The sequence below is a fragment of the Tachyglossus aculeatus genome, chromosome 27 (assembly GCF_015852505.1).
Source record: "Tachyglossus aculeatus isolate mTacAcu1 chromosome 27, mTacAcu1.pri, whole genome shotgun sequence".
NCBI classification, from domain to species: Eukaryota; Metazoa; Chordata; class Mammalia; order Monotremata; family Tachyglossidae; genus Tachyglossus; species Tachyglossus aculeatus.
The window spans coordinates 2,796,222-2,822,495 of NC_052092.1; the positions used below are offsets into that span (position 1 = coordinate 2,796,222).

The 26,274-nt window shown below is 43.9% G+C and overlaps 2 protein-coding genes across 4 annotated transcripts; one reads left to right on the forward strand and one right to left on the reverse strand.

Moving 5' to 3' along the window:
* Positions 1-4,193: 4,193 nt before the first annotated feature.
* Positions 4,194-13,386, reverse strand: LOC119946436. Its single transcript, XM_038767732.1, has 8 exons — positions 13,376-13,386; positions 11,642-11,855; positions 11,252-11,373; positions 9,964-10,034; positions 7,405-7,509; positions 6,751-6,846; positions 5,509-5,540; positions 4,194-4,401 (listed from the first exon to the last, which is right to left on the reverse strand). The coding sequence occupies exons 1-8, from the start codon at positions 13,384-13,386 to the stop codon at positions 4,354-4,356; spliced, it is 699 nt and encodes a 232-aa protein (XP_038623660.1). The 3' UTR covers positions 4,194-4,353.
* A 2,392-nt stretch (positions 13,387-15,778) lies between these two features.
* LOC119946626 (epididymal-specific lipocalin-5-like) lies at positions 15,779-24,288 on the forward strand. Of its 3 annotated transcripts, XM_038768046.1 has the most exons (7): positions 15,779-15,927; positions 17,269-17,393; positions 17,938-18,008; positions 19,960-20,064; positions 21,550-21,651; positions 22,963-22,987; positions 24,024-24,288. In XM_038768046.1, the coding sequence occupies exons 1-6, from the start codon at positions 15,832-15,834 to the stop codon at positions 22,980-22,982; spliced, it is 519 nt and encodes a 172-aa protein (XP_038623974.1). In that variant the 5' UTR covers positions 15,779-15,831; the 3' UTR covers positions 22,983-22,987; positions 24,024-24,288. The 3 variants fall into 3 exon arrangements, with proteins under 3 accessions (XP_038623974.1, XP_038623975.1, XP_038623977.1); XM_038768047.1 differs by lacking the exon at positions 21,550-21,651; XM_038768049.1 differs by lacking the exon at positions 19,960-20,064.
* The last annotated feature ends 1,986 nt before the right edge of the window (positions 24,289-26,274 follow it).

Consider the following 26,274-nt stretch of genomic DNA (forward strand, 5'->3'; position numbering starts at 1 on the left):
GAAATGTAAGACTGCAGAGCAGGCAAGAGATGGATTTGAATATCACCCACATAGTCTTGGCAGCTATAACTATGAGAGGGTATGAACTAGTGAGCATAAGGTGCAAAGAAGAGGGGATCCAGAACAAAGTGCAGCTTTCCATGATTTGAAAGTCTTCCTGAAATCCCAAATCTCCCAGGAAGCATTCCCTGATTAACCTCAACCTTCCCCGATTGGTCCATCCAACATTGTCCTGATGACTTCCGTTTAGTACTTTTCATGGTATTTGTTAAGCATGTACTATGTATCAGGAACTGTACTAAGCACTGGGATAGATATAAACTAAACAGGTTGGAAACAGTCCATGTCCTACATGGGGCTCACAGTCTAAATCACCATTTTCCAGATTAATTAATTAAGGCCCAGAGAAGTGAAGGGATTTGCCCAAGATCACACAGCAGAGAAGTGGCAGAGCCAGGATTAGAACCCAGGCACCTCTGACTCCCAAGCCCGTGCTCTAACCATTAGGCTGCACTGCTCCTCTATTCCTACCTTTAGCCCTTCTCTGTATTTTAACCTTCATTTGTTTATCTTATTTTCCTACCATATACCTCCTCTCAGGAGGTTTCTGTCTCGTATCCCCACTATTTGCAAATCATTTGTGTCTCCCACTTTCTTGCATTAGATTTTGTGCTTCTAAAGGGTGTGGACCTTGCCTCTTACTTTGTTTTGTTCCTACAAGTGTTTAGTACAGTGTTTTGAACATAGTAGGTGTTTAGTAAACACTATCAATTGGTTGGATGACTAGTTATAGAGTTCATGTGTCCACTGAATTATCATGTGCAAGGACCTCATTCTTCTTTTTTAACATCCTTGTGCCTCAGTCTCCTCAACTGTACTGTGGTGATAATAATACTTGTTCTCACTTTTACTTGGACTATGAATCTTGTATGAGAAAAGGACTATGTCTGGGATGATTATATTGCATCTATCCCAGTGCTTATTCCAGTGTTTGGCACATAATAAACACTTAACCAATACCACTATTATTATTATTATCTCCTAACCAACAGACAACTCTACTACTCTCCCAAGTATTTAAGTACAAGAGGCATTCAAATAAATACCACTGAATGACTAAATGATTGATTAATTGATGAAAATTAAAGGAAGAAGGAAATTCAGTGGATTAAATGCATTTTAGGAAATATATGAAAAGGGAAATAGTAGACTAAATCTCAGGAGTTAGCTTGATCAGATAATGGAATTTATTGGGCCCTTACTATGTGCAGAGCACTATAATAAGCATTTGGGAGGTCAAGTTGGTCTCCAACTTAGGTGAGCCTTATTCCACTTTGAACTGATGGAGTTATTCCAGATCTGACAGACTCGGGTCAGATGTTTTAGATGGGTCAATCATTCAATCAATCAATCATTGGTATTTATAAGATGGTATCATTGGAGAAGCAGTGTGGCTCAGTGAAAAAGTATGGGTTTTGGAGTCAGAGGTCATGGATTCAAATCCCGACTCCGCCAACTGTCAGCTGTGTGACTTTGGGCAGTCACTTAACTTCTCTGGGCCTCATTTATCTGTAAAATGGGGATTAAAACTGTAAGCCCCCCGTGGGACAACCTGATCACCTTGTAACCTCCCCAGCGCTTAGAACAGTGCTTTGCGCATAGTAAGCACATAACAAATATCATCATTATTGTTATAAAAAGTCTCCTGCCTGCAGACCACTGTACTAAGCATATGGATGAGTACAATACAAGAGAGTTAGTAGACAAAACGCCCGGTCCTCAGTTTGCAGCTGAGGATACTGTGTGTGGAGGAGGGGGAGGGGCTCATCAATCATCCTGTCGGGGCATATTCAGCTCAATTCTCCCTTTGGAGCCCAGGATTCAGGGAGACCCTGAGCAGGCACCTGAGACCATCAGCAGACTGAGCTGGTGACCTCAGATCCCCGGCAGCCAGGCCATTTCCCCAGACACGAAGCCCACGTCAGCCCAGGGCCCGGTGGGGATGCAGATGGTGAGGAAACAGGTGGAAGAGACGAACTGTTACATCTCTGGGAGACCTTCCCAGAGTCCCCAGGATCCAGGGGACAGACTAGAGAGGATCACATAGTTCCCATCCGAGGTTGGATCAACATTGTCAGCCCTGAAAGAAACGGTCACAGTCACACCTGGTCAATGCTTAGCTCTAACTGACCCCTTGTCTGAACTCACCTTCCTCTCCTGCCACCCCAGCTTCTTCACATTCCTCCACATTATGCTACTCTCCTTCATATCCTGCTCCCACTTTTTGAAAACAGTTTACAACCATCTGACTCCCCCATTAGATGGTCTGCCCCTCCAGGGGCAGGGAACATGTGTCCACAGCCCTCCCCAAGAGTTCAGTGTAGTGCTCAGCAAATACCTTGATTGACTGAGGGAAACTGAGGTACATAAAGAAAGTGAATACAGCTTTTCATTCCTATTTTGCCCCCATTACCCAACCAGCCATCACAATGCCCCAATTACTCATTGCCTGCGGCACTAAAAGAACATCTAGATGAAGGGGAAAGAGAGTTTTAGCCCAGAAACTGGCATGCAAAGGAAGGAAGTGAGGTCAGGAAAGGCCATTTTTCTGGATTAGTCAAACACACACTATGGGGAAATACACCTTCCTCTTATCTGTATACTGACACATGGATTTTTTGGCATGAAATTCAGTCCCTATGCACCTTCCACCTTCTTCTTAGTAGTAGTAGTAGTAATGTTATTTATTGAGCACCTACTGAGTGTAATACTCTATTTTAGGAACTTGGGAGATACAACAGCAGCATAAGACACCCAGTCCCTGTCTATTTGGAGCTTAGAAGAAAGCAGAAACCTGGGAAATCAATCAAGCAATGTCATTTCTTAACAGCTTACTGTGTGCAGAGCACTGTATTAAAAGCTTGGGAGAGCACAGTACAGTGTACAGAGTACAGTGCTTAGAGAAGCAGCGTGGCTCAGTGGAAAGAGCACGGGCTTTGGAGTCAGAGGTCATGGATTCAAATCCCGGCTCCACCAACTGTCAGCTGTGTGACTTTGGGCAAGCCACTTAACTTCTCTGTGCCTCAGTTCCCTCTTCTGTAAAATGTGGATTAAAACTGTGAGCAACCTCGGGACAGCCTGATTACCTTGTAACCTCCCCAGCACTTAGAACAGTGCTTTGCACATAGTAAGCGCTTAACAAATACCATCATTATTATTGTTATTATTACAGTACCACAGAGGTGGTAGACACGTTCTCTGCCCACAAAGAACTAACAGTCTAGAGGGAGTTGCACTCTTTCTATGCTTATTGCAGAGACCGTGTCAAGGGCAGGCTCCTTATTTTCCCCAGGGAAATGTTTCTCTAAGTTCTCTAATGCCAACCTACTCACTGTACCTCTATCTTGTCTATCTTATTATGCCATTTCACCCACATCCTGCCTCTGGCCTGCAATACCTTCCCTCTTCATATCTGACAGACAATTACTCTTTCCACCTTCAAAGCCTTATTGAAGACACATCTCCTTCAAGAGGCCTTCCCTGACTAAACCCTCATTTCCTTTTCTCCCACTCCCAACTGTGTTGCCCTGATTTGCTCCTTTTATTCACTGACCCCTCAGTCCCATAGCACTTATGTATATATCCATAATTTATTTATTCATTTTAATTTCTGTCTCCCCCCCGGACTTTCAGTTCGTTGTGGGCAGGGAATGTGTTGGTTATTCATTCATTCAATCATATTTATTGAGTGCTTACTGTGTGCAGAGCACTGTACTAAGCGCTTGGGAAGTACAAGTTGGCAACATATAGAGACGGTCCCTACCCAACAATGGGCTCACAGTCTAGAAGGGGGGAGACAGACAACAAAACAAAACATGTGGACAGGTGTCAAGTCATCAGAATAAATAGAAGTAAAGCTAGATGCACATCATTAACAAAATAAATAGAATAGTAAATATATACAAGTAAAATAGAGTAATATTTATATATATATTAATATAGTAATATAGTTATATTACTATACCGTATTCTTCTGAGCATTTAGTACAGTGCTCTACACATGGTAAATGCTCAATAAATATGATTAATTAATTGGTTCCAGAGGACTATTCCCTAAGGGACATGAACACTGAGGCCAGAAACCATCTCAGACCGAACCAGGAAACTTCAAAAAAGAGATTCATGACACAATGGAGGGGACTTTCAGGAGCAATTTATTTATTCTAGAGATGGAATCCCATCATTAAAGCAGGGAATATTCCAAACAAGGCCATTAACTGGAGAGGGAGAAGGAAAAGGAGAATCAAGAGAGGAGGAGCCTGCAGAGAGGAGGTGAGATCGGCAATCCTGAGATCATTGCTCCTCTCGTAGCAATGAAAGGAAATTTTCTTGGAGTATTACCTGAAAGACAAACATAGAGGAGTGGTGGTATTATTCAGGGCTGGGGAAACACATCACATTGACTTATGGGATTCTTCCCTTCTAGACTATAAACTCACTGTGGGAAGGGAACGTGTCTACCAACTCTTTTATAAGTACTTTTATAAATGCTTAGTACAGTGGTCTAGTACAGTACTCTGCACACGGTAAGCACTCAATAAATATGATTGAATGAATGCTCTACACACAGTAGGTATGATTGATTGATTGAAGATGGCAGAAGGCAGAAGGCAGAAGGTCTTTCCTATCAAATCAGGGAAAATCATGCTGCATTACTCAGAAATATCCCTGGGCCCAAATCACCTACAAGTGACCAGGAAGTGTCACCTTGTATCAAAGGGATGAGAGTTCTCAAATTCATTTGATCTGCTTTTCCTGAAACTGTCTGTTCAGTTCTGATCAGCCCCAGCTCCTAAAAGAACTCCCCTTTGAGGCCTGGACAGCTTTTTTTTTTTTATTGGTATTTGTTAAGCATTTACTACTTGTCAGACAACTGTACTAAGCATTCATTCATTCAATCGTATTTATTGAGCATTTACTGTTTACAGTGCAATGTACTAAGTGCATGGGGAAGTACAATACAACAATAAAGAGAGACAATCCCCACCCACAATGAGCTCACAGTCTAGAGGGGGAGGGAGACAGACAACGATACAGGTAAACAGACATCTATTTAAATAAATACAAATGTAGATATATACATAAGTGCTGTGGGGTGGGGAGAAGAAGGAAGAGCAAAGGGAATGAGTCAGGGTGATGTGGAAGAGAGTAGGAGATGAGGAAAAGTGGGGCTTAGTCTGGGAAGGCCTCTTGGAGGAGATGTGCCTTCAGAGAGACTTTGAAGGAGGGGAGAGTAATTGTCTGGCGGATTTGAGGAGGTAGGGCGTTTCAGGCCATGGGCCTGCCCACAAGAAGCTTATAGATCAGAGGGAAAACAGACAATAAAATACATAGTCAAACTCTATTGTTCCAACACACACTTTCTATAGTTCGAAAACCTTCTCTGGTTGGGCAGTATGATGCACACTGTCTTTCCCCAGGAGCTGAAGGGGAAACACACACACTCACCTCATTCGACTCATTCTTAGTATCACAGAGACCTGTTTGAAAAAAAGAAATGAGAAAAAAAAACTAATGAGAAAGCAGAATGACTGGGTGCATAAGAAAGAGAATCAGCATTGCCCAGTGCCTATAGCCTGGTCCTGGGATTCAGAAGGACCTGGATTCTAATACTGACTCTGTTATTTGTCTTTATGAGACCCTGGGCAAGTCACTTCTCTTCTCAGTACCTTGGTTCCCTCATCTGTAAAATGGAGATTAATACTGTGAACCTCAGGGGGAAAGGGACTGAGTCCATCTTGATTAGCTTTTATCTACTTCAGTACTTAGTTCAGTGGCTGGCACAAAGTAAGAATTTAACAAATACTGTAAAAGAAAGAAAGAAATAGAAGCATAGAGTACCTGGGCTGGAAGAGACCATAATAGGTCACTGGGTTCATTCCCCTGCCTCTATGAAAGGCTGCTTTCAACTTCATTTTTTTGTTACTTCTTGTGTTCAATTCAAAGCAATCGTACCAAGCCAGTTTTCTACAGTAGACTGGGCTGAGCTTTCTGGATGAGACAGTTTGGGATAGACATAGTGGCAGGGGGTAATTGAGCCCAGTAGTCTTTGTCTGAGTGGTGGCCTAGAAATCACTGACCCTAGATCCTGGAGTCCTGCCAACATCACTGTGCCTTTCCAGACATCTTCCCAAAAAGCTCCATATCAGCTCTGATGCTCCATGGAATTTTTTGAGTGACAGCAAGGGGAATTAAAATTTAGAGACTGATTGTTGACACATATACTTTCCCAACCACAACCACCACTCAATTTGCATTTTTCCAATTCCAGCTACTGAAAATCAAATTTTCTTAGAGGGATGCTGACAGAGGTTTGAGGGAGCATAGATTCCTCCTATTTCCTGGTCCATTAGTGCTAAGTGCTGAATGTCAAAACAGATCCTGGATCACTGAGTTGGCAAAACATTAACAGTATCTGTCTTCCTAACACCCTGTCCTAAGTGATTTTCCCACCTAAGAGAGGGGAAAACACATTTCATTTTTCCTTTCTTTTTGCCTTAAAAAATCAACCACCTTTATTCTGCAAAAGTCTTTGTTACCTGGTTCAAGGGAAGATTGTTAGCCCCCATGGGAGTGGGTCCAAACTGATTATCTTGTATCTATCCCAGTGCTTAGTACAGTGCCTGGCACATAATAAGCACTTAATAAACATCATTAAAAAAGAGAGAGATGAGATATATTTGTTCTTACCCGGATGGTTGAATAGATGGAATTTAAACAGTTTTTCAGCGTAAGCCTCATTTCGGAATATATCGAAGCCTTTGTTTGAATATTCAGGAGTTCTACCTAAGGTCAAAAGATGATAGAATTTGGTCAGTTAGAGAAGGCAGAGGCCTTCTGGTGACTAGGAGTATGAATAATGGAAAAGGATGGTGGAGGGACACTATTGAATGGGCAGTGGGAAAAGAGTGGGCGCTTTGTAGTGCTTTGTTTCCCCCCAGCACTTAGAACAGTGCTTCACACATAGTAAGTGCTCAACAAATGCCATAATTATTATTATTATTACAGTATGGGCTTAGTAAACACCACTGGTTTAATTGATTCCCTCTCTTTCCACCAAACTTTTCCCCCAGGTGGCCTATGATTAATATGGGACACACAGGTCTCCATTTTGACCTTCAAGTTGGAATCTGGTCCACAGGAAAAGAAGTCAAAAGAAATCAGACCCTTCAGTGCCTTCCCTGAACCTAAACGACAAAGACTCCTGGTGCTAGAGACATAGACATTGCCAGGAAAAACTGATTTGGTAGACACACCATTCAGTCGCTTTTGTTCCTAGTGAGCGAACATTTTTTTCCTGTCTCGCAACCATTCATACTGGGGAAAAAGGGACTCTTCACTTACTGAGATACACCATCATTGGAAAAGTTTCATATTGGTTTTCCAGAACTATATAGAAGATAGCATAGCTCGAAGGGTTTGCTTTTCTCACATATATTTTATAGTTCCCTGTAAGAAATAAAATGAAAACCACAGTTAACTTCCCATATCATCGTCTTATTGCTTTGTTTTGTTGTCTGTGTCCCCCTTCTAGACTGTAAGCCTGTTGTTGGGTAGGGACCGTCCCTATCTGTTGCCAACTTGTACTTCTCAAGTGCTTAGTACAGTGCTCTGCACACAGTAAGTGCTCAATAAATACGATTGAATGAATGAATGAATTCTGAAGCTCAAATTATTCTCCTAAAAAAAATTCAGCCCATTTATCCCCACTCCTCAGAAACCTCCAACAGTTTCCCATCCACTTCCACATTGAATAGAAAATCCATCCCCTCAGCCTTAAAACACTCACTCAGTTTTCCCCTTCCGACCCAACCTCACTCCTCTCCAAGAACAACCCAGGCCACACATTTCCTCTAATGGTAGCCTACTCACAGTACTTTGTTCACATTTTTCTTGCCACCAGCCCCTCATCCACGTCCTCCCTCTGGGAGGAACTCCTTTCCCCTTCACATCCAGCAGACAGCCCCTCTCCCTCTTAAAGCCTCCCTAATATCAAATCCCTTCCAAGAGGCCTTCCCTGTCTAAGCCCTCACTTTCCTTGCTTGCTTGTCTTTCTGTATCACCTAGGAACTCTGATCTTCGTCTTTTAGGCACTTGATAGTCATCACATACTCAGCCCCATGACACTTATGTACATATTATTTATACCCTGCCATTTCCCCTACCTATAATTTATTTCAATATTTGTACCCTAATCCGTAAAGTCCTTGAAGGCACAAATTGTGCCTACCAACTCTGTTGTACTGTACTTTCCCAAGCACTTAGTACAGTGCTCTGCAGACAGTAAGTGCTCAATAAATACCATTGGTTGATGGATTGATGACTCATTTACCTGTCCTGGGAAGCAGCATGGCCTAGTGGATAGAGCTCAGCCCTGGGATTCAGAAGGACCTGGGTTCTATTCCCAGCTCTGCCACTGGTCTGCTGTGTGACCTTGGGAAAGTCACTTAACTTCTCTGTGCCTCAGTCACCTCATCTGTAAAATGAGGATTAAAACTGTGATTCTCTTGTGGGACAGGGACTGTGTCTGACCTGATTAGTTTGTATCTACCCCAGTACTTAGAACAGTTCTTGACACATAGTAAACACTTAACAAATGCCATCATTATTATCATTATCTTTCAGTTTCTGAGGTGATGGAACTGAAGGTGGGGTTTCTACCAATGGGGGTTGGGAGTGACAAATCATTTCTATCAGTCATATTTATTGAGCACTTACTGTGTTTCAAGCACTGTACTAAGTTCTTGGGAGAGTACAACACAACAGAGTTGGTAGACACATTCCTTGCCAATAAGGAGCTTACAGTCTAAAGGGGGAGACTGATAAGGTAGATAAAATCAAAGAGTGACTGATTGGAAAATATGGATCCCTATCCATCCCTTCTCCACATGGACAGATCTTGTGTTTGATTCTCCTTCTCTGGGTCACCATCTTCCCAAAGCTTCTGTTTTAAAACCATAATCCTATTGCTAAACTGATGCATCTTCATTTCCTGCCTCCTATTCCCTATACTGTGTTGCTCTACACTGGCAGTGTGACCTAGTGAATAGAGCGTGAGCTTGGGAGTCAGAATCCCAGCTCTGCCACTTACTTGCTCTGAACTCTTGGGAAAGTCACTTAACAGTGCCTCAATTCCCTCATCTGCAAAATGGGGATTAAGACTGTGAGCCTTATGAGTGATAGGGACTGTGTCCAGCCTGATTATCTTGTATCTACCCTGGCACTCAGTGCAGTGCCTGGAACATAGTAAGCACTTAACAAATACCATTATTATCATCTCATCTTTAATTATTTCTTCTGCTGACCCTATGACTGAGTACTCTAGGCCACTATTGAGACGATGTATGGGCATTCTGTTGCCAATCTTCATGAAGCAGCGTGGCTCAGTGGAAAGAGCATGGGCTTTGGAGTCAGAGGTCATGGGTTCAAATCCCAGCTCTGCCAACTGTCAGCTGTGTGACTTTGGGCAAGTCACTTAACTTCTCTGTGCCTCAGTTACCTCATCTGTAAAATGGGGATGAAGACTGTGAGCCCCCCGTGGGACAACCTGATCACCTTGTAAACTCCCCAGAGCTTAGAACAGTGCCTTGCACATAGTAAGCATTTAATAAATGTCATTATTATTATTATTATTCATCAATCGTATTTATTGAGCGCTTACTGTGTGCAGAGCACTGTACTAAGCGCTTATTATTATTACGCTCGGCCCAGGATATGAAGTTGATTTCCTTCTTTCACCAGTAAAACATTTATCCACCAATTCAACTAAATTTCTACATAACTGATTCTTCCTTTCAGCTTCTCTCCAGCACATTCACAGTCTGAGGAATTACTGTCCCTCCGGGCTTTCTTGGGACCAATATACGATGGATCCCACTGGGAGTTTAATAGAAACATACATACCAAGTGACTGGAATTTTGTTGGAACTGATGTCTTCTCTGCCTCAAACAGATAGGTGACACATTTCCCGTTCCTATGATGAAAATGGAACAGTCAAAAGGCCCGAGTCCACAACCTGTAACAGATCATCTCCCTCTTTGAGGGCAAAGGGAGAAAGGAAGGGATTGGCATGGTTCCCACAGATATGTCAACCAATCAATAGATTGATTGCATTTATTGAGTGCTTCCTGTGTGCAGAGCACTGTACCTAGTGCTTGGGAGAGTTTAATATGACAATATAACAGACACATTCCCTGTTCACAATGAGCTGACAGTCTAGGAGAATGGGACAGCCAAGATCAGGGCATTCCTACCTCCTGTAGGTTGCTGACTCCAGGAAAGTGTCTTCCACGAACTGGGGGTGACACAGTGGGAGGGGAGACCCCAGAAATGATACAGGAGCCTCTTTCTCCACACCAGCTGTAGGACAGTGGGCTTCCCAGAAGGAGGGGAGATTCAGCTCATCATCCACTCACTCACTCCCAGCCAACTCCCAACACCCATGGCCACTGAGACATTCACCGGAAAATCCTCCTGGGAGCAGGGCTGAGGGTCTTGGAAGGCAATGTTGCAGATTGAGAGAAAAGCGGCATAGGACAGTTTATAGAGTACAGGCCTGTGAGTCAGAAGGTGATGGGTTCTAATCCCAGCTCCACCACTTGTCTGCTGTGTGACCTTACAAGTCACTTCCTTTCTCTGGGCCTCAGTTACTTCATCGGTAAAATGGGGATCCAGACTGTGAGCTCCACATGGAACAGGGACTGTGTCCATACCAATTTGCTTTCATCCATCGTAGCAGTTAGTACAGTGCCTGGCTCATAGTAAACACTTAATAAATACCATTATTATTATTATTTCCCTTAATTGCTCGGAGTCAGGCCAGGATTCAGGATGGCTCCCCAGTCACTAGTGGATCCGAGGGGAATCTAAAGACAGATGAAGCCACAGACTCCAGGATGAGCTTGGGGGAGCAAACCAGATGCAAGAACATGAAATCACTTCAAAATTGTGAATAATAATAATAATAATAATGGCATTTGTTAAGTGCTTACTATGTGCAAAGCACTGTTCTAAGCACTGGGGGGAAACAGGGTGATCAGGTTGTCCCACGTGGGGCTCACAGTCTTAATCCCCATTTTACAGATGAGGGAACTGAGGCTCGGAAAAGTGAAGTGACTTGTCCAAAATCACACAGCTGACAATTGCTGGAGCCAGGATTTGAACCCGGGATTTGAAGGTAGTCACACTTACTTGTTATGTGCAATTGAAATTTGCATGATGCCATCTTCAATTTTGATAAATGGTTCCAAAAGAGTCACCATTCTGATTGTTTCATATGATGCAATTCCCATCAAATACCAAGGACCTATAATCTGTAGCAAAAGTTCATGGGAACAAGAGTCACTTTATGGGAAGGCAGATGAGGGAAAAGTCAATAAGATAATCAATCAATAGTACTTATTGAGTGCTTACTTTGGGGCAGAGCACTGTACTAATTCTTGGGAGAGTACAATCCAGCAGTACCAGCACCTCACCTGGCACACCTACTGACCCTTGAATTCAATCCTCTGTCCAATCAAGTTCAATCCTCCTCGAATTAAAAATTCCAATATCAGAACCAAAGTGATCCTCGAACATTACCATGGAATCTTCAAAGTCTGGAAATGGGGAACGGGGTCCACTCATCACAGACTCCCAGCATAGTCCCAGCAGGATGCTCAGCAGCACGAGCTTCATCTTCCCAGGGGTCAGCTCTGCACCTGCTCCGACACCACTGACCGGGAGCAGGGACCGGCCCTCCCGCCTCTCCTCAACGCCCGGATTTATGTCCCTCTGGGTGGATTTGAAAAGGGACCTGCCCAATCAGAGCAAAAGTAAACTCTCCCATCTAACTGTGTATGTACTACCAGCCATGGCTATCAACTCAGGAACCTCTGATTCCCAGGCCCATGCTCTATCCACTAGGTATATTTCTTATCTACTTCTACAGCTAGCCCTTCTCTGTATTTTAACCTTCGTTTATTTATCTAATGTTCCTACCATACTCCTCCTATCAGGAGGTGTACCACTGTTTCTGTCTCCTATCCCCACTATTTTCAAATCACCTGTGTCTTCCAATCTCTTGCATTATATTGTAAGCTCCTAGAGGGCATGGACCTTGTCTCTTAACTTTGTTTTGGGCTCCCAAGTGTTTAGTGCAGTGTTCTGAACATAATAGATGCTTAGTAAACACTATCCATTGGTTGAATGACTAATTATAAGTTCAAGGGTCTACTGAATTATCGTGAACAAGGACCACACACCTCTTATTTAACATACCTGTGCCTCAATTTCCTCATCTGTACAATGGTGATAATAACACTTGTCTCACTTTTAGTTAGATTATGGGCCTTGAGTGAGAAAAGGACTCTGTCTGAGCATCTTGCATCTACCCCAGGGCTTATTCCAGTGTTTGGCACATAGTAAGCCCTTAACTAATACCACTATTCATTCATTCATTTGTAATTTATTGAGCACTTACTGTGTGCAAAACACTATACTAGTATTATTATCTTCTAATCAACAGACAACTCTACTACTCTCCCAAATATTTAAGTACAGGAAGCACTCAATAAATAATACTGGAGGAATGATTGATTGATTGATTGATTGTTGAAAATTAAAGAAAGAAGGAAATTCAGTGGATTAAATGCGTTTCAGGAAATATGTGAAAAGGGAAATAGTAGACTAGATCTCGGGAGTTAGTTTGATGAATCGTTGGAATTTATTGAGCCCTTACTGTGTGCGGAGCACTATAATACACATATGGAAGATTGGCCTGATCTCCAGCTTAGGTGGGCCACATCCACTCTGATGTGATGGAATTATTCCAGATCTGACAGACTGGAGTCGAATGTTTTGCGTGGGTCAATCAATCAATCAGTCAATTATTGGTATTTATTGAATGCTTCTTGCGTGCAGAGCACTGGGCTAAGCATATGGGAGAGTACAATAAGGGAGTTAGTAGACCAAACGCTTGGTCCTCAGTTTGTAGCTGAGGATACTGTGTGAGATGGAGGGGGAGGTGGTAGTGGGGAGGGACTAATCAATCATCCTGCCAGGACATAATCAGCTCGATTCTCCCTTTGGAGCCCAGGAGTCAGGGAGACTCTGAGCCGGCACCTGAGACCATCAGCTGACTGAGCTGGTGACCTCAGACCCCTGGCCGCCCAGCTGTTTCCCCACACATGAAGCACACGTCAGCCCAGGGCCTGGCAGAAACACGGTCAGTGAGGAAACAGGAGGGAGATACAAGCTGTTCCATCCTTGGGAGACCTTCCCAGAGTCCCGGGGGGGTGCCTGGGCAGGAACTGGAGAGGATCAGGTTGTTCCCACCTGGCCCCCATCGCCCGCCCTGAAAAAATGGTCACAGTCACACACAGCTTTGACTAAGCTCTGCCGACCCCCCTGTCTGAACTGATCTTCCTCTCCCACCACTCCAGCCTCTTTACGTCCCTCCTCAAACCCCTTCTATGGCTCTCCAGGGCCTTCCCCAGTCAGTCCTGGATCCTTCCTTGACACTGAGGGCATCAGCATTACCTCACACTCTTACCTTTTAGCAATGATAAATCCTTCCACTCAACTGTCTCCCTCCATCTCCCCTCCTCCTCCAAGAAGGAATTCCCAGATTATTCCTTCCATGTTTTATGTTTTTTCTGCTTATTTATCTGGAATTGATTTGTGTATTTGCTTGTGTTTATTATTTCTATTCTCTCTTCACCATGGTGTTTTCACTACTCCCCTTCTCTTGCCCTTTCACTTATAAACACCCCTTTTCAGTATTTTTCTGCTCTCCTTAATGTGGCTGATAGTGATCATCTCCCAGATCATTAACATCTTTCATCCCCTAGTCACCTCCTCCCCTGCTGCTGTCTGTATGCTCTTCCAAACTCCATCTCCATGGGTCTTGTGGGTACATTAAGTTCATACAATGCTGCTCATATGCCCAGTTATCCCACCTCTCATTTCCCCTGTTCCAGAGTACTAGTCTGGATTAAATCTGAGTTTCAGGGGGAGGACAATTCTTCCCTGCTGCTGAAAGCAAGGTGCTTTGGCTACCCCCAGAGGGAAACTGGATTCTCTCTGCCCATCCCCTGGACTTGGCACTGCAGTTGGCTGCAGATTCACCTCCTAGTCCCGTCGACCCCATAATCCCTCTGCTGGGGTTCCAACAATAGCCAACAGCCCCAGCTTCCTGCACTCACATAAAATCCCATATGGGAGGCAGAGAGGACTGCTACTTTCCCCAGGAAGATTCTGGGAGAGGCATCTGCTCTGACTATTAGGATGAATATCAAGGAGGCTCCTCCCAGCCCCTTTGGGATTCAGAAAATTGGGTTGGATGGGGCAAAATTTGAACAAATAAGGACATTATACCAGGTTCTATACCCTTATACATCCCCTTCTTTTCCAACTCTGACCAAACAGTATGCAGTATGGTATTGTGAATAGAGCACAGGCCTAGGAGTCAGAAGGTCATGGGTTCTAATCCCAGCTCTGCCACTTATCTGTCACTTGGTCAAGTCACTTCACTTCCTTTGGCCTCAGTTACCTCATCTGTTAAATGGGGATTGAGACTGTGATCCCCACGTGGGCCAGTGACTGGGATTGGGTTACAACCCAATTTGCTTGTAGGCAACCCAGCACATAGTGCCTGGAACATTGCAAGCTCTTAACAAATACCACAGTTATTATTATTTTTATTAGGAAGTTCTCACATGGGAAAGGAAGAATTGACCTCTAGAGTTGATCCATTTATTGAGGAAGAATCTTGGGAGGCTCCATGACGTGGCACTGGGCGGCAGAATCTTCCCTGTTAAACAAAGTGGAGTTGCAAACAGAAACTCCTTAACATTGGCTTTAAATAATAATAATAATAACAATAATGGCATTTATTAAGTGCTTACTATGTGCCAAGTACTGTTCTAAGCACTGGGGACGTAAAAGGTGATCAGGTTGTCCCATGGGGAGCTCACAGTCTTCATCCCCATTTTACAGATGAGGGAACTGAGGCACAGAGAAGTTAAGTGACTTGCCCAAAGTTACACAGCTGACAATTGGCAAAGCTGGGATTTGAACCCATGACCTGTGACTCCAAAACCTGGGCTCTTTCCACTGAGCCACGCTGCTTCTCTAAGCATTCAGTAAGATCACCCTCTCCTACCTTACATTAACTGATTTACTACTACAACCCAGTCTGCAGGCTTCCCTCTTGTAATGCCAACCTACTCACTGTAACTTGTTCTCATCTATATTACCATTAATCAGTCAATCATATTTATTGAGCACTTACAGTGTGCAGAGCACTGTACTAAGCATTTGGGAGAGTATGATATAACACTATAACAGAATCATTCCCTGCACTTAACAAGCTTATAGTCTAGAGGGGGTGATCTTACTCAAAATGAACACACTCAATATGAATATCTTCCCCTTGAACAGTGAGGAAGACTCTATTGGTGTCTCCCATTCTGATACTACTGAACAGAAATCGAGAGATTTCAATGCTGCAGACGTCTTGTTGATATAGATAATCCAATACCCATTTTCCTCCTCCTTTTGGATTTCTTTTCTGACTGAGCATATCATTGTGAATTGGCGAATGGAGCAAGGTTGGACAAACATCCTGGATCTAATTCCATGTCCAGTCGTGCATACCCATGCGCAGAAGAATTTACTTTTGCTCTCATTGGTCCAGCCCCTTTACCTAGTGGGTCATAAATTGACCCATTGGCTCCGTGCGGGAGAGCCAGTCCATGTCAATCCCTGGGGGTGTCTGAACAATTGGAAAAATGAATGTTGTGTTGCTGAGCATAATCCTGGGCCTGATCTCAGAGTCTGATGCAGGAGAAAAGATTCCCATTAAGCTGGACTTTGATATTTCCAAGGTAATGTTGAGCTCTTACTCTGTGAAAGCTGAAGGAGAGTGAAGGTTGCAAGGCTTCTGGGACAGGAAGGGTGGTGGGGCTAGTAACTGAGATGGCTAAGTTTAGGAGAACAGTTTGAGGAAAAAGATGAGGACTTTTGTTTTACACATGTTGAGTTTGAGCTGCCAGCAGAACAATCAAGTGGAGGTGCCCTGGAGACAAGAGGAGATGTGGGATTGCAGTGTGGCTCAGTGGAAAAGAGCCCAGGCTTTGGAGTCAGAGATCATGGGTTCAAATCCCTGCTTCACCAATTGTCAGCTGTGTGATTTTGGGCAAATCACTTAACTTCTCTGTGTCTCAGTTCCCTCATCTGGAAAATGGGGATTAGGACAGTGAGGCACCCCATGGGAAAACATGATCACTTTATAACCTCCCCAACGCTTAGAATAGTGCTTTGCACATGGTAGGTGCTTAATAAATGCCATTATTATTATTATTATTATTAGAGGGGAAGTCAGGGCTGGAGAAATAGATTGCTCTGCATAGAGTAATTGCTCAATAAATACCACTGATTGACTGATTGTGGGCGGGAAATGTGTCTACCATCTCTGTTGCATTGTACCCTCCCAATCACTCAGTACAGTGCTCTGCAGACAGTAAGTGCTCAATAAATACCATTCTTAATGATCCTTATAGATGTGGTAACTGAAGTCATTATGAGAGGATCAGCTCCCAGAGAGTGGAAAGTGGAAAGATGAGAGGACCCAGGGCAGAGCTTGGGAGGATGAGGGGTAAAGGAGGAGCCAGTGAATGATCAGAGCAGTAGGATGAGAACAAGTTTAGAGCTGTGTCAGCCAAACTGTGGCCTGACAGTGTTTCAAGGAGGAACAAGTAGTAACAATAATAATAATTATCATTTTTGTGTGCCAGCCACTGGGAAATCAGGTTGGACACAGTCCCTGTCCCATGTGAAGCACACAGTCTCAAACCCCATTTTACAGATGAGGTAACTGAGGCTCAGAGAACTAAGGTGACTTGCCCAAGGTCACACAGCAGACAAGTGGATTAGAACCCATGACCTCCTGACTTACAGGCTCCTACTCGATCCACCATGCCAAGCTGCTTCTCATGGAACCTAAAACAACACACAAATAGAGGAGGATGAAGATGGAGTTTAGGCTTTTAAACTTGGATATAAGACAGAAGTCTTCACTCACTCTGGAGAGTGTAGTCTCGGTAGAATAAGGGTTTAGAAGCAAGCTGCTGAGGGTTGAGAAGAGATTTTGTGGAGAGGAAATTGAGGCAGTGGGTATATAGTATAGCACATAAACATACACTTGTTCACATAAACTTTCTTTCCAGTTTGTAGGTCAGTGGTATTTTGTAGGCATTGGAATGAAACCAGGTGATGATATCTCAGATATTATAAATCCTGTCTATGTAACACCAGAGAACTGCCACCTACAAGTTAAATTTCTAATCTTCAAGTAAGTGTGACTGTAAGCTCTCCTGCAAGTCTCTAATTATCCAACTTTCTTCCCCCCAGTTCACTGCCCCAGAGCTCGTCCTGAAGTTGGAGCTATCTACGGGGGACCGGGAGTGAGATAAGGACAGGCCTCAAGGACTAAGTGGAATGGAGACATCTGTCTTCAGATTCCCCCGGGATCCACTAGTGCCCGGGCATCATGAGTCCTGGCTGGTCTCTGGATATTCTCTCCCAACTGTGACAGCTTCTTCCTGAGACCCTCAGCCTTGCTCTCAGGGTTTTTTCCCCCCGTGGATGTCCCAGTAGCCACGGGTATTGGGAGGTGGCTGAGTGTGGGCGTATGGATGGTGAGATAGTAAATTACCACTAAGGAGGGGAATCTGTGCCCAAGGAGAGCAGGTACATATGCCCTCTCCACTATGCCAGGGCATCTCCCTGGGGTCCATGCTACTCATTTCCTTTCTCCCTCCTTTGCCCATTAAAGTGTGGGTGGTTACACTCAATCTGTCAGATCAGGGATGTTAAATCTTTTATTATCATCATAGGGATGGGGAATGTGTTTCATATAAATTCGAGGCAAGAAGGACGTTAATTGGAGGGAATTTCCGATTGTCTGGTACGTATGTTTGTAATGTCACCAGCTGAATCTTTAACTGCAAAAGGGTTTCTGGGTGGTCCAAATGGGATACTGATTCCCTGTGAACTTCTTCGTTATCTGTCCCTGGGAGAGACTGGAAGGAGGAATCATAATTCTGGAATTTAAGCCGGGACCCTTGGGTAACAGTTATGATGGGAGCAGCAACATTATTGATTGAGCTCTTACGGTATGCAGTGCACTGTGCTAAAGGCTTTGAATAGAAAACAGAAGCCCAAAACATGTTGCTGCCCACAGTGAACTTACATTCTAACAGGGGATGCAGACATAAAAATATTGAATATCCATGTATTTACAAGTGCTAAATATGAGTATAAGTAACTAAATATATACAATTCTGAGCAGGCCGAAGGGTTTTTATATGGTATTTGTTAAGCACGTACTATGTGCCAGGCACTGTACTAAGCAATGGGGGAGTTACAAAATACTCAGATTGGACACAGTCCATGTCCCACATGGGGCTCACAGTCTTAATCCCCACTTTACAGAGGAGAGAACTGAGGCCCAGGGAAATGAAGTGACTTGTCCAAGGTCACACAGCAGACAAGTGGCAGAGCTGGGATTAGAACCCAGGTCCTTCTGTCTCCCAGGCCCATGCTCTAGCCATTAGGCCATGCTGTTTCTCACTATGGGAAATTGATCACTGAGCATGGAAGACTTGTTGGAGGAGAGGATGGGTTTGCAGAGTCAATACTGTGGCTCTGTTGGAGACGTGGGGGAGGAGCTCACTACTCCAGGCCTCTGAATGGACCACCTAATCAGAGTCTGCCTAGGGATAGCAACTTCACCTTTACCAGCCACCCTTAGAAACCACAATTTGCAGTTCTATTTTTCATTTCTATCCTTAGCACTTATGTGCCTATGCATATTTTTACTTGAATATTCATATGTCTATTCAATCATTTATTCAGCTTTTTCAGTTTGATACACTTGCACTACTTCCTCATATCTTTATGCTACCTTTTGCCCCCATTAGTCACATAATTTTTGCCTGATCAGAGCACAGTAGAGAGCACTGGACTAACTGCTTGGAAGAGTACAATACAGCAGGGTTGGTAGACACACTCCCTGTCCAGAGCAAGCTTGCAATCTATTGATGATGACGATTATGATGAGGATGAAGAACAGAGACTATGGGAATTTTCTTACCCCAGGAGGAAGACACAAAAATGGCACTAGTCTCTGTGGAAAATAAATTCAGAACTGCAGCAAGAAGTGGATCTTTATGGGCATATGTTGTTCTAGCAGTAATAATAATTATGGTATTTTAAGTGTTTTCTATTTTCCCTATCTCTAATCTAGTTTAATGTCTTCCCCCAGAACACTATAAGCTTCTTGTGGGCAGGGATTATGTCTACCAACTCTGTTGTATTGTATGCTCCCAAGTGCTTAGTACAGTGTTCTGCACACAGAAAGTCCTCGATAAATGCCATTCATTGATTAATTGCCAAGCACTGTACTAAGCTCTGGGGAAGATGAGAAACCATCAGGTCAGACACAATCCCTGTCCTACATGGGCTTCACAGTCTAAGGGGTAAGGAGAACAGGTATTAAATCCCCATTTTGCATATGAGGAAACAAGGAAACTGAGGCACAGAGAAGGTCAGTGACTTGCCCAAGGTCACACAGCAGACAAGTGGTGGAGCCTGGATTAGAACACAGGTCTTCAGACTCCTAGTATATTGCTTTTTCACATAGACCACCGAGGCCATGCCTCTTCCATGTTGTTTCTTCCCAGTCACCTTTATTTTATTACTGTTTTTTTTTATATTTGTCAAGCAGTGACCCTTACAACCACTAATGAAAATCTCACTATCTGGATTGTTTATTATCTTTAAACTCAATATGAAAGTTGTCTCAAGAGACGAATTGGGATGCTAAACTTCAATGTTATCTATTTTATGTCTTGCAGAAGAGAAACAGTTGACTGTGATGGACACAGATTATTCACACACTGCTATATACATGACCATCCATAGGAATAGATATGAAGTTCGTCAATACATAACCTACCTCAGTAAGTGAAGTTATTCATTTTCTATTCTGAGCAGTGAAGAGCCCAATCAAAGTTCAAACCAAAGTCTGACCTGTTAAGTCTTGATCCCCAATCAATCAATCAATCAATGATATTTATTGTGTCCTTTCTATGCACAGAGCACTTGGGAAAGTACAAGGCAGAATGAGTAGTGCATTCCCTGCCCAAAATGACCTTACAGTCTAGGAGAGGAGGCAGACATTAAATCCCCAGCTGCACGAGCCTTCCCAGGGAAGGAGCTAAAAGAAGCAGCGTGGCTCAGTGGAAAGAGCATGGGTTTAGGAGTCAGTTCTAATCCCAGCTCCACTGCTTGTCTGCTGTGTGACTTTGGGCAAGTCACTTAACTTTTCTGTGCCTCAGTTACCTCATCTGTAAAATGGGGATTAAGACTGTTAGCCCCATGTAGGACAACCTGATTACCTTGTATCCCCCCAACCCCAGCGCTTAGAACAGTGCTTGGCACAGAGTAAGCGCTTAACAAATGCCATCATTATTATTATTATCTGGCTTGTTCCCATCTCTTTCCCTGGGGACAAAGTCCCAGATCCACAGACTAACTGGAAGGGTCAATGTCCCACACTGATTAATATTAATGTTTGTCTCCCCCTCTACACTGTTGTGGGCAGGGAACTTTTCTGTTATATTTTTGTGTTGTACTCTCCCAAGTGCTTAGGACAGTGTTCTGAACACAGTAAGCACTCAATAAATAAAAATGATTGACTGATTATTGGTCATCTGACAACATTGAAAGAAATTAGGAAAGTCGGACTGGATAGCCCTGGCTAGAGCTCTGGGCAAATCCCGGGTCAACAGATCATAATGAAATGGCCTTTGCCCTCCAAAGCAGGGTCCTGGTCTGGCCTGAAGTGTGCAGTATGCATCTGGTGCCAGGACAGCAATTCCATTGGCTCCCAAGATCACTCCATCCCAGTCTGGGGGTCCTTTCAGGAAGAGGTTCTCTGGGTTAGAGAACCAGTTTGCCTAGCCAGCATCAATATGGTGCTTCTTCAATCCAAACTGGAGTCTTCTCTCCCTATTGGCCCTAGGATCATGTCCTTACCTGTCCTCTCCTTCTTTTGGTACTGGTCATGGGGTCGGCTCTGACCTTCCACTGACTTTGACTTGGGTATTCAGACCTGTATGAGAAGGGAATTCCCTTTTTCAGATCAACCAGGTTATGAAACCATTAATTTGTGGAACAATTGAGAACCACGTGGCAGAAGTAATGTCCTCTCCCATGGGCTTGACGGAGTCATTTCCCATCTGCCCCGTGGCTATGGCATTTTCTGCCCATGAGACAAGAGTCATCACCTTTGAGTCCGGACTGAAGTTGCTCTGAGTTCTGATGGCCTCCTGCCCCTACTACATCTGCAAATTCACTCTCTTTCAGCTTTCTTCTCATTGATTTCTCCCTCAGCTTCCCCTTTCCATTTCACATCTTACCTTTCTGATGTGTTTTGGTCACAGGTAGAACTCCAGAAGTATCCAAGAGAGGCTTGGAGATGTACCAGCGTCTTGTTGATCTGGCAGGATTAGAAAATCACTCCCTGATCCAATTTAGGAATAAGAGTAAACAAATTTTATTTCTCTTTTCATTCCCCCCCACCACACTAGCTGACTCCATTTGACTGAACTGACTAATGAAAACTGTGGACAGGATTTGTTTTTACATGCTCTTGGGATAATTTCCTGGTTGGTGCCACAGTCAACCAGTCAATGGCATTTATTGAGCACTTACTACATGTAATAATAATAATAATGATGGCATTTGTTAAGCGCTTACTATGTGCAAAGCACTGTTCTATGCACTGGGGGGATACAAGGTGATCAGGTTGTCCCACGTGGGGCTCACAGTCTTAATCCCAATTTTACAGATGAGGGAACTGAGGCTCAGAGAAGTTAAGTTACTTGCCCAAGATCACACAGCAGACATGTGGGGGAGCCGGGATTAGAATGCATGACCTCTGACTCCCAAGCCCATGCTCTTTTCACAGAGCCATGCTGCTTCTCTACAGTGTAGAGCACTGTACTAATTGTTTGAAAGAGTACAATATAATAGGGAAGCAGCGTAGCTTAGTGGAAAGAGCTCAGGCCTGGAAGTCAAAGGAATTGAGTTCTAATCTGGGCTCTGATGTTTGCTTGCTGTGTGACCTTGGGCGTGCTTCAGTTTCCTCATCTGTAAAATGGGCATGAATTGCCTGTTCTCCTTCCTGTATATGAGCCCCATGTGGGAAAGGGACTACATCTGCCTCATTTCTCTCCTACTGTAGCCCGCACACTTCACTTTTCTAATCTACTAATCACCTTTCTAACCAACCTACTCACAATACCTCAACCTCATCTATCTCACCTTGGACGTCTCTCTCACATCCTGCTTCTGGCCTGGAATGCCCTCCCTCTTCATATCTGACAGACAATCACTCTGCCCACCTTCAAAGCCGTATTGAAGGCACATCTCCAAGAGGCTTTTCCTAAATCCTCATTTCCTCTTCCCCTACACCCTTGTACTTGGATTTACTCCCTTTATTTACCCCTCCCTCAGTCCCACAGCAATGACATACATATCTGTAATTTATATTGTTTGTCTCCCCCTCTAGACTGTAAGCTCGTGTGGGCAGAGAATGTTCGTATGTTTAATGCTATATTGTACTCTCGCAAGTGCTTAGTTCAGTGCTTTGCACACAATAAGCGCTCAATAAATATGATTGAATGAATGAATGAATGAAAGAAAGTGCTTAGTATGATCCTCTGTACACAGTAAGTGCTCAATAAATACAATTAATTGATAAAATGATGAACATAGTAAACACTTAACAAATACCTTTGCTATTATTATTATTAATAGTATTATTCTCATTCCCTTTGCTTTCTTTTCCACAGGTCCGTGTATCACCCAGTGATGTGGGTCAGTATTTTATTATTCCAGCAGCCCCTTTAGACTCTGGGAAGGCGGGCTCTGCACCACCCCCAGGGAGCCTGCGAGGGTTTACGTGCACTGTGAATGTGGGACCACAGAACTTCAGTAGGAGTCCAGGGAGTGCCTGAATTTTCCCTTCCATCCCAAGTCCCTCCTATCCTGGGCTGTTTGTGAGGGGCTGAGGTAAAAGCGCTCCTCTTCAACTCTATTAACTTGGTGTTTGTCCAGCCCTTGGCTGGAAGGGGTCTGACTCCTTGAGAATCTCAACTGTGACTCTTGGGTCTTTGAGCTGAAGCTACAGGAGCTTGTGGCCCATTCAGAAGAAGTCTGGCCTTGTGGATAGAGCAGGGACTTGGGAGTTAGAAGGACCTGGGTTTTAATCCCAGCTTCACCACCAGTCTTCTGGGTGACCTTGGACAAGTCACTTCACTCCTCCAGGCCTCGGTTACTTCACCTGAAAAATGGGGATTTAGACTGTGAGCCCCATGTGGGACTGGGACTGTGTCCAACCTGATTTGCTTGTATCTACCCCAGTGCTTAGTAGAGTGGCTGACACATAGTAAGTGCTTAAGAAATACCACAATTATTATTATTATTACCATGCTACCATGCTCTTCCCCAAAAGCAGGGTCCTTATCTGTCAGGACCTGTGAGTGACACCCAAATTCCTGATTAAGCACTTAGAACAGTGCTTGGCACATAGTAAGCACTTAACAAATGCCATTATTATTATTGTTGTTGTTATTAAGCAGGGGACTCCCCTAGATGTTGGGGGGTGATCAGAACTGGTGCAGTCCTTTCAGGGAAAGTTGATTAAGTGGATTTTATAATGCTCTTCCCTATAGCACAAGGCCAATTTTAGCTGCTTTTTATTGACAATATTTCTGAGTTATCCAGTGGGATTTGGATTTAGTTTGGCAGAGCTGACTCCATCCTCCTTCTCTGTCCAATCTCATCATTCATTGTGCTCTGTATCCTCAGCCCAGGATATTCCCATAACTCCATGGTCCTTCCTCTCTTACAGTGAAAACAGAGCTCTCATGCCCTGTGGAATCTCCTTCAGCCATTGTGAGAGAAGTAACAATCCTGACTTCACTCTTCAGGCTCCTTCTCCTCCTTCCACCTCTTAATTCTGACTCCTGCCAGGAAATTCTGATCCCCTCTTTCCCTCCCTCTTTGGCCTCTCTCTCCATCCCCCCTCTCCAAGACACTCCCTGTATGGGCTCCTTCTTACTTTTGCGATGGGATTTCCCTCTCAGGGCTAAATAAATTGATCCAGTTTTCCTGTTGTCCCCTCAACTCTCTTTGGCGGTTTCCTGGTTGGGTATGAGACACTTCTAGAGAACATATTTGTGTCCCTGAGGAGATTCACCTGACACCCAGAGACACATTTCCCCCAAAGAAAGATCTCTGAACACTCAGATCCTCTCCAGAAACAGGCTGAGAAGTTTCAGTGGCTCCCTCCAGGAGATACAAAGTGATATATACAATCACTTCACCAGTTACCATGTCAGCTTCAACTCCCTTACAAGAAGACCTTAGGGGATCTGGACTCCCATTCCATCCCAGCATGCCCAGGGACTCCCTTGCCTCTCAGCTTCTTCTGTCTTGGCAGACACCTCCTCCTCTTTTCCTTGGATCTCATTATTCCTGTTTATGCCATCTGCCCATACAAGGCAAAGCAGGGCCTGTGCAGGCTGGAGGCTGATATTGTAGGGGCATTAGAGGCAACTGGCAAAGGCTAGAAATAAAACACAAAATTCCAAAACAAGCAGCTTACTCACAATACCATCCCCACTGATTCTTTCTGCATTATGGGAGAGGTTGCTTGTTCCTGATATCTATTAGATCTTCACTTTCTCTTATTGCTGGGGAGATAGAGATAAGGGAAAAAGATGCTGGCTTATCAGGGTATAAGAGGAAGCAAAAAGGTACCCAAGAGGTAGACCAGGTGAAGATGGCCTAAATAGAAATATAAAATGTTACATAATTCCGATGAGCTTTGTCAGATCATGTGGTTTTCCCATATAGGAGACAGGGAAATGGATGTCCCAGCGAGGTGATGGGATGGATGACATGTCAACTGGGGATTTGGAGAAAGAAAGAGATGGAAGCAGAAGTCTAAGGAGAAGGACATCTGATTTGGGAGAGAGGAAGAGGGAGAGAGAAGAGGCAGTGAGAGGGCAGACTCAGGGTCAATTGACCTGCCTCATGTCTGTCTGGGAGCTATCTAATCCCTTCCTTTGTTCCCAACCATGGGTTTTGGTGTCAGGAAGAAACCAGTGCTTTAAACCTTGAGGGATGTTGATTCCGTCAGGGTGACCAGACTTGGGATTAAAAACTCTTCTTATTCCAGATCCCTGTTCTGAATGTGGGGATGGCTTGGTCCAATTCAAGCAACTGCTCTGCCATAGGTCTGGATGTACCCGAACCCAGGGAATAGGTATTCAAGTGAAACAAGAGTTTACAAAACCTGAGTTCTAATCTCAGCTGCACCCCTTGTCTGCTGTGGGACCTTGGGTAAATCACTTCCTGTCTCTTTGCCTCAGATGTATGTCCAACCCCAGCTTTTAGCTCAGTGTTTGACACATGTTAAGTACTTAATAAATACCACAATCAACAATAACACCACTTATTCCTCAGATATGACATACATTCCATGATTCATTCTGTTACTTGTACTGTTCACTTTTATCCTCTTGGTATTTGCAATTTCCATCCAGTGACGGGGGAATATTGGAAGTCAAGAGACCTGGATTCTAGTCCCAGTTCTGAACTTATGGATATCATCAGTCAAGTCAATAATCTCTCTGTGCCTCAGTTTCCCTACCTGTAAAATGGGATAACGATTCCTATCTCCCCATTTCCCATGGGGATATTAGGGAAAAAATGAGATAACTGATCAGAAAGTGTTTTGGAGAGAATAAAAGCTGCATAAAAATTCTTTAATAATGATAATCTGTCCTCAGGAAGACTTCTGGACTGAAAACATGTGCAGAGGAATTGATTGTAGTACTAGGGACTTGCTAGTGCCACTTGGAATCTCCTGCCTTTGTCCTGTGAACTCCTTGATCATGTTTGCCAAATCTTTGGTTCTGTACTCTCCCAAGCATTTAGTTCAGCCCTAGTCACACAGTAAGTGCTCAAGAAATATCACTGATTGGTTGATTGACTGGTACAGTACCTTGTGAAGGGAAAGAGCAACCTCCACCCATGTTACCCAGCTACTGGTCAAACTAGAACTAGAATCTAAATCTCCTAATACTGTTCTTATT